Here is a 9,333-nt window from a genome sequence, read left to right on the forward strand (position 1 = left end):
CTCACTTGGCCACTAGAGCACTCAAAGAGAAATATAATGCTCTACTAATATGTAGCCAGGGCAACAGACCTTCTTCTGGAGACTATCTATCTATGCGCCTTTGGAGTCACGTCTGTTAACAATTAAAACCGAGGAAATGTAGGGTAACACCCCAATTAACACAAAAATCAACATACTGTACCAGGTTTAAAGTCAATTAGGCCCCAAATCAAACCTGACCGTTGGGCCACCACACTTAACAAATCTACCAAATACCATCGCAATAGCACGCTGCGTACTGGAGATATAACCGCGGAAACGCAGCAAAACACACAAAACACGAACCTTAAAACTATACCTGCATTTCATACAGGTAATAAGTAGCGTAATTCAAAATATAGAAAATATTTGTTACAAAATGTAGTATTGCATATGTTTAGTGTTATTCTACCTGCATAGGATGCTTAGAAATGTGCAGAGATAGCTTGGTTGTTGATTTATCGGAGTTTGGACCCCCTTTTTGTGTTGTGTTAGAACGTTCCACTGAAACGCAAGTCACAAACTACAGTTTGGAATGGTGGCGTTAAATGAAATACATGCCTGCACAGCTTCAATCACAGTTATATGGTTGTTAACAAGATCTTAACTTGTTTTTGATGGGTTCTAAGCAAAATATACGATGGGTTCTCAGCAAAATGTACGATGACAAAAGCCATGCGCATTCACTTTTTTCGCGAACAGTTTTTTTGGACTTTGGATTCCCCCCATTATCCTTTGCACATCTAGCTCCAAACGTTATTAGTTTTCTAATGAGGACTTGATGTCGATGAGTTCCACTCTATGATATTTACAGAAGAGATGGAATAAGGAATAGAGCCTAACCCTTTGCTGCACAGGCCATGGTTTGGTAATGGCGGCTACATCACAAGCTGTCATCATCATACTCCTGTGGGCACAAGACTTATCATTAGTGACATACAAGTGCATTATACTTCTACAACTACGTTGATAGTGACCTTGAAGTATCAATAGTAAGATTGATAATTCTATTTATGTTTATGCAATTATATTACAGTAAAATTGAAAGATGTCCTAGAAAAAATATGAAATTCTGCCATTTGGTTGCTAACTTAATTTTTAAAGGGTATTATATGTGTCTTGAGGAAGAAATACATGTAAAACCATGAATGATATTCATCCCAACCTCAACAGTTTCCTGTTGTCCTTGTTGCTCCAGTCTGCCTCGTTTTTGTCCACTATTGAGAAAAATCCACCTCTCCACCTGAAAGATGATAGCAATGTTAAAATGCAAAATTTTTTCTTTGATCATATCAGGATTGTAGCCAGCCTGAAATCATTATCCATCCCCTTGACTTTGAATCCTATTGAGCGCCCATGGCACAACGTTCGTAGGAAGGTCTAGGGGTAAGCTCCAGCAAAAAAATTTGAAATCTAGACCCTCTGAAACGCTATTTCCTGCATTTTGAGGTGTAAATTTTGCTGGTAGACTAAGCTGTTCAACAGCATCTGTTTGGGTGAAAAATTACACGAGAGAGACAGGTATTTTATGTCTTAGTACATGGATTTTTGTTCATAACAGAGGACGGAATGGGCGCAATTTTTTTTCGTCCCCAGCTGCAAAATTCCGTCAAAGGATGGAAGGACAGGTGCTGTTATAGTTTTCAAAACTAACTGAATAGAAACCACTGTGTTCCAAGAACTTGCAACTACATTCCAGCTGCATTCAAGAATTCATACGCTAAGAATATGATCTGACAGAATCATTCAAGGTGGGTTTGTAGCACATTCCATGTCTTCTGACTGCAACAAAGCTATATTAGAATTTAGGTCCATTTGGAATTCCTATCCAAATGTGGCCCAAATTCTTTAAATTTTTCATTCAACAGCACTTAATTTTAAGTGTGAACAAGGTAAGCTGAAGCCATCAACATGTACAATGTATCGTATTAAAGAAGGATCACCTAGCACAGGTATGTAGATACCAACTGATCAAATATTATCACATGGCAATAGTATTAACACTTTTTAACATACACAAACAGCTACAAAAAACAATACCTCTTTCACAGAGGAAAAAAAACAACAACTTACTTGAAGTAGAGTGCGAGGTCTGTAGAGAGAATTGCATGTTCCATGACATCCAGGCACTTTGCATAGTCATCTTTACTCATACTGGATAGCAGCTCAGTACCCTGGACAAGAGAGCAGAAGTTAGCAACAAATCACTGCCCTGGGAAAGAGCTCACAAAGTTAATTTCATCATCACGTCACCCTAACTTTTAATTATTTGTTGCTTCTGCGATTGTTAGAAGTAATGCTACATAGAAATATTAACTTGGGTTATACACATTTAGAGAGTAGATATACATGTAGTATGATGCAACTTTTCCTTCCAGTCTAGAGTTTTTATCTTAGTAATTCTCATTGCTAAATTTTGACTTTAAAATGTCAGAAAACCAACAAAATAAATTGGACGGGCCTAAATGCCTGTTAAAGATTCACTAACTACAGACTGCTCTACGTATATGTAGTGGCCTGTGTAGTCTAGTGGCTACAGAAACAGAGACATGCACCACCCACATGTACACTGAAAGCTGTAGAAAAGATGTTAACTAAACATCTAAGTATATGCAAGTTTTGCTCACCCCTACCTCACTAGTGAGGATCATGATACACTGGTCAAAGTGGTGCCTCTCCATGGTGGAGGTTCCATAGAGCTGGGCCAGTGGGTGGTTAGACCTGATACAGGGTGAAAAGAAGTTCTATATATCAAGCGTTGAAAAAAAAAATCAGGCTGATATGCATGGTTTAGAAGTCAAATTTTGTCCTATTTGACAAATACCTAAACATTTTGATGAATCTTTTCTGAGATATGGTTTTCAGACCAGAATAGCTTTGCACTTACTCTGTTGGCAAAAAAACAAACCAATTGAATTCTTAAAATTACGACCTCTACATATTAACTACTACGGTCTTCCTCTATAACTGCTTTACCTAAAAAAAACTAAAGACGTTGATACAGTTCATGTATTACTTGCATAGGATATCATGCTTAGGATGTTTGTTATAGATTCGGAGGACTTACTTCATCTGGAAGGAGTTGTTGGTGCCCCTGTGGTCAAGGTCATGACAAAGACAGGCCAGGAGCAGGGCAAGGCCCTCAATGTCATCTAACAAGTCCTCCATGGACCCGGTCTGAAAAACACATTCAAGGAGAGGATATAAAACCTAGGGCAGGGCTGTCTCTAGCTTTTTGTCTGCCTCTCTGACATTGTTTGAGAGCCAATTTTGTCCGTCAGCAACATCTTTATCAAATGCACAGACACACAGGTGTCTGCAAGGGTTTTTAAAAACTAGGTATTTAGGGATACAAGACGACGGATGGTGGTTTCAAATTTCAATATTAAATATTTTCAAAATGTTCCAGTTTGAAACCACCGTCAATTCGACTTAATACTGTAACATGTATCTCTTGTTTTAAAGACAAATGGTTATACGTTACCCCCAACGTATATAGGTGAACCAGCATTAAGTCAAACATAAAATTATAAGACATTCATTTTCTGCTCTGAATTATTGTGTGATTTTTCTAAACAACAATGGAGTAGACTTGCTGTACGACAGGATCTTTGCTGCAGGTACCTTTAGCATAGTGAACATCATCTGTGCCACATTGAAGGCGTGCCTCCAGTTGTGGTAGGTCACGTTTCTGTAGTTCTTCCGTACACTCAACATCCATCTGCACAGGCTCTGCACAAACAAGTTTTGGAATAAAAGATTAACAGACACATTGTGTGCATTGTTTCATATGGCATAATTATTTCCAAAGCTGTCAAACCTGTACTAGTGGGCACCTTGCATAAGAACTACCTGGTCATTGTGCCCACTTTTTGGTGGTTTCTTAAGTGTACTTTTCAATAGTCCTGTCTGTAGCACCAATTTGTCCTCTGTGACCATTTCTTTGAAGGCGCCCAGAGCAGTTTTTAGTGCATCAAAATAGGAAATATTCTGGATGAGACAATCGGTACGATATTGACATTTACTTCACCATTCTAGCACATTTGTATCATTATTTCATACTTTCAACGTTTAAAAGGACGCAGAAACATGCCGCAAACGGCCCCCTTTGATTTATTATATCCTACAATAAATCAGCACAGGATCGAGCCACTAACGGTTTCCCGTCGGTACTTTTCGGAGATTTTCGAACGCATGAGGTCACCGAGCGAATTGAATCTGATTCGCCCGTTCGCAAATCGAAACCATATTCGAACAAGTGACGACATCTCCGGAAGAATTCGGGATTCATTGGTCATGTTCGCGTGCATTCCACAAATTTGAAATAATGACACGTGCAGCGCTCTGATTTTCAATGAGTTCTCACCACCCAGCGATGTCTCATCTTTGCTCAATAAAGGTCGATATGCATTGAGATAGTGTTATTCAAGCTTACAGTGTGTAAAAATGACGTGAAAATTAAATTTGAAAAGACTAAAAAAACTGCTCTGGGCGCCTTTAAGTTACTTGAGTGGTCATTCTGCCACAGGTAGAGAAAGCTAAAATTCAGGAGAAGTTTACTTCTGAATATATAACATCTCTATAACACTTAGCTATATTCATGTAAAGAAGGTGCTGCATCACTCTATCACTATTTTCATGGTATTGCTGTTCTTAGCTTCATTCAGTTGCACAACCCATCAGAAATTTCTCGACAAGGACATGGTTTGCCACAATCACCAAACCGAGTCGTCCTCTCTTCCACCATACTCCACATCTCAGGGGGAAGTTTCATGCTGAAAGCTTTTTCCCAAGACTACCTCTCTATTTAACAATGGTAAGAACCTTAAATTTATCGAGTCAAAGGTGAACAGACATGTGTTAATATTACAGTCTCGTATAGTGTAACCAAAAATATCTGAGTGGCCTGCAACAAGTTGTTTTAAAGGTAATTTAAGAAAATAAAAATAAAACCTTACCTTGTAGTTGATGCTGAACTTGCTCAGATAGTCCATGTCCATGAACATCCTGATGGAGGCCTTCAGTGTTTCCTCATCCTCCAACCCGATGTCGTCAAAGTCCCAGCGCAGCAGGTGGAGACAGTCCGAGGAGGGGATGGGCAGTTTCTGAAATTCACAAATATCCATTGCAATGTTAGCAGCATGATACTATTATGTAACGCTAGTTCACCTTTATCCATATGGTAACCTTTATCCGTTCTTTTTAAGAACAATATTTTAAGGGAAATCAAGTCGACAGATGATGGTTTCAAACTGCAATATTTTGAAAATAGTACAATTTGAAAGTATCGTCCATCGACTTGATATCCTTGGATACCCTGTTTAGCAACACAACGGATATAGGTTACTCCGCAGATAAAGGTGAAGTAACGTTATCTATTTGTATGGCATAACTTAATAACTGTTGCGTGACATGAAATGATATGAGAGAGAAATATGAACACATGAGTTCTGGAGGTTGGGAAGTAAAAGCTGCATAAAAAAGTCATGCTTTAGCAATGCCATAAATGTTTTTTTAAGTTTAGTTGGTTTTAAACATCCTAAATGTATGGGGTAAATTAACCCTATGAAGGACCTGTATCATTAAGACACATATCAGGTCTGTAACGAGAGAGACCTCTTAAGATATGTCTGAATTCAAATTCTCAACCCTTTGTTCCAGATGCGAGATTGTTCGAAATTTTGACAGGATACGTGCTTCCTACTTTAAAGAGAAGGATCAGCCTCGTTTCCAATTATGACCGATAACTACAGTTTGGTCTAAAATGTTCTCAGGATAAAGATGACAAGGATCTGTCTATAACCAAACACTTTGCACTGACAGTATGTACATATCATATATACATTTCATATTTGTACACATCTAATTTGCTTTTGGCTCTGCATCTCCAACAGATGCTGCTAGGTGGCACAGCTGCAACAAAAGTCAGGCAACTCACTCTTAACCTGTCTGCCTCTTCTTCTGATGCCACTGCATGGTAGGAAAGGCACTGTGTTGGGCAGGAAGATATCAGCATCAGTATCATCAATGACCAGAAATAGGATACTGTTAGTCATTTTTATTTTCCATTGCATGCGCTTATCTTTTAAGTTGCATGTACTATATTATATAGATGCATCTATGAGATTATTTTTGACTGCAATCTCATGAACAAGGCAAGGCATACTGTAAATGCATTTACTTTCGCTGTGACTTTCAAGTAGAAGGGAAAACAAATATATACAGTAGTCCTACAATGGAAACATATTTGCTGTGTCATAAATTTGATAAAACCATGGTCAAGTTTCAAGATTTACAGCATGAGATGGGAAATAATGTGTTCACCTCTAAAGCCACTCTCTGTTTGGCCATGGCCTTGACTACCTTCTCGTACATCTGAGTGTTGTGGATGCCCATTCCACAGAAGATGGCAAAGGCCTACCAAAATAAAGCATACACTTTATACATATTATATCAAACCTCATTGTCATAGACAAACTAAACTTGACATAAGTACAAAACTGTTATTCCATCAATAGTAGTAGTACTGTAGTAAATCAATCATGTAACTAGAGTTCCACGAACACATACCTTTGCCAAATAAACCAGGTTTGTTATGTAGAATGATGTCTGTAGACAAATGCGTTACTCATTTCATTTTCTTCATAATTATATGCTTGAAGTTGGTTTATAAAATTTTGGCATTGATTATGCAAATTAGATCCCAAGTTACAATTAATTGATATCAAATTGTATCAAGCATAACTTAAGCTATCAGCATACCAAAAATCATGATGATCCTTTGATCATGTTTCCTGCAAACGCTGGGGGCGGCATTACGATCACGGTATGATCAGCTGTCTGCTGAAAACTCGGCTTAAAACGAAACACAAAGTAACAAGAATGCCAGACTTTAGCCTACTTCAACATGATGCCCAGCTACAACAGGAATTTGACAACAGCGTAAGCACAAACATCGCTAGCAGCAACGTCACCCAAATGACCCCACAGACTCACTGAAAACCCTTCAGGAGTCCGTGTATGAGGCAGCGTCTGCCGTGCTACCAAAACGCACCTCTCTCCCTCTGCGTAAACGTCTCGTCAGCGACAGGACCAAAAACCTCTACTCACACAGACAAGCAAACTACCAAAACATGAACAACCATCAACTTAAGGAAGCATCTAAAGCGATCTGTCAATCAGCTCGGGAAGACTATCGAAGCTACATTGACAGTATAATCAGAGACCTAGAGGTAGCGGAGCAAACGGGGAACTCACGTGAAATCACTCGATTAACCAAGATCCTTAGCGGCAAGTCAAACAGCACTGTCAAAATGCCATCTCAAGACTTGGCTGGACAACCGATCATGTCCTCTGAGCAACTTCTGTCAGCATGGAACACTTTCCTCGCCCAAAAGTTTGCTGCACCTCCCACAGACTCTCACCGCCAGCGTGAGACCACGGTAAGCCAAGAAGACCACCTGAGTGAAAGTGAACTTGAAGAGTGTCTGAAAGCCCTTAAAAGCGGCAAAGCACCAGGATATGACAAGATCCCAATAGAGGCCTATCATCACTCACCCGCAGCAAAACAAGAACTGTTTAGAGTGGTAAACCTGATCTGGGACTCTGAGATCATACCCCCAGAACTTGTGAAAGGCATATTTATCATGCTCTACAAGAAAAATGACCGGAACAACTACAGCAACTACAGGGCAATCTGTCTTCTAAGCCATGCTTATAAACTCCTCTCTGCTGTGATTGCCCGTCGCCTACATGTCCAGTTGGAGCCGCTCCTTCCAGACAGTCAGGCAGGGTTTCGACCTGCAAGGGGCACCCGCGACAACGTCTGCATCCTGAAGTGGACAATAAACATGTTGCTGCGCGAGTCGAAACCAGCAGTAGTTACATTCATTGATTATGCAGCTGCTTTTGACACTGAAAGTCAAGTCTTTCTCGACGTAGCGCTTAGTTCTGTTGGAGATTCCCTCAAGGTGCGCAGAATCATCCAAGCTGTATTCAGCGTCGCCAGTGGGTGTGTCTGTGTTACAAGCCCCAATGGGAACCAAGAGCTCTCAGAGCCGTTTAAGATCTCGCGAGGGGTTCTGCAAGGAGACATCTTTTCTCCAGTCGCCTTTATCGCAGGCCTCATGCGCATATTTGCACTGCATGACAATCCCGACTCAGGGGTAACAGTAGGCAGTCCTCCTCACCAGGTAACCATCAGTCGCCTGGAGTACGCTGACGACGCGGGGCTGCTGGATGAAAGTGTCCAAGACGCCTCCGAACGCATCTCTGCAATAGCCATTGGTTCCAGGAACGATGCAGCCATGGAGATATCAGTCCCGAAAACAAAAGCTATGCACATACACAAGAAAGACCGTGTATCAAAGACGACTGATGCTGAGATAGCAGCCTCGAACCTCAAGCACAGATGCCCAGAGTGCACTAGAGACTTCTCCACCAAGAGAGGCCTAGCCATCCATCGGAGCCGCTGGTGCCTACACCACCCCTCCACCGCCAACATCCGTTCACGTGCAGGTAGCTTGGCAGACAAAGAAGTACAGCGACGAAAAAGACTTGCCAAGGAGGAGGAGCGTGATAACGTTGTCCTACTGGACCAACAACTGGAGAACGTCCATACATTCGACTACCTAGGAAGCCGCATGCAGTGTGACGGTGACCAGAAAGCGGATGTTAAACACAGAATGATATGGACATCGCACAATCCCGCTTCAGCTCCATGCACCACATATGGAGAGATCACAGACTGCCTCAGAGAATGAAACTCCGACTGTACAAATCCTCTGTTTGTTCAACCCTCACACATGGCTGTGAAGCATGGGACTTAACGCAGGACGTTACGAGAATGATAAATGGCTTTAACAGCAGATGCTTACAGGTGATTACAAAGAATAACTTCCGAGACACAGCAACACACCCAGACTTCAACCTGGTGTCAGCCATCCACCGGAGACGACTCCGGTACCTGGGCCACGTTCTTCGCATGGACCCCTCCAGACTGGTCAGGCGCACCCTGAAGGCCTACGTGTGCGGATCAGAAAACCCGCCTGAAGGTTCCCTCCTAATGGACTGTGACTTACCTTTCGAACTGGTAGCTAGGCAAGCCAGAAATAGGCAAATGTGGAACGCCAAAGTTAATAAGATAAACTGACTTTATGTATATATTGAAAGCACGGTCTGTAGATATTGTAGCATAGGGCCCACGGCCTAAGAAATGTGAATTATATATATATCCTTTGATCCATTCTTGACTTATTCTCTTTCAAAGTCTTTAAATACACCTCTTACTCTCTTCCCTCTTTCTCAGTTACATAT

The 9,333-nt window shown here is 41.0% G+C and overlaps 1 protein-coding gene across 1 annotated transcript in view; it reads right to left on the reverse strand.

Annotated features, from left to right (window-relative positions):
- Window positions 1–9,333, reverse strand: part of LOC118411303 (dual 3',5'-cyclic-AMP and -GMP phosphodiesterase 11-like) — a gene marked incomplete in the record, with an annotated part of 59,946 nt that overhangs the window by 4,877 nt on the left and 45,736 nt on the right. The window contains 9 exon segments of the mRNA XM_035813494.1: window positions 862–925; window positions 1,184–1,261; window positions 2,092–2,192; window positions 2,652–2,739; window positions 3,086–3,195; window positions 3,643–3,750; window positions 4,977–5,123; window positions 5,957–6,007; window positions 6,343–6,435. Coding sequence (XP_035669387.1) covers window positions 862–925; window positions 1,184–1,261; window positions 2,092–2,192; window positions 2,652–2,739; window positions 3,086–3,195; window positions 3,643–3,750; window positions 4,977–5,123; window positions 5,957–6,007; window positions 6,343–6,435 — 840 coding nt within the window.

Source organism: Branchiostoma floridae, chromosome 3 (assembly GCF_000003815.2).
Source record: "Branchiostoma floridae strain S238N-H82 chromosome 3, Bfl_VNyyK, whole genome shotgun sequence".
Classification (NCBI taxonomy): Eukaryota; Metazoa; Chordata; class Leptocardii; order Amphioxiformes; family Branchiostomatidae; genus Branchiostoma; species Branchiostoma floridae.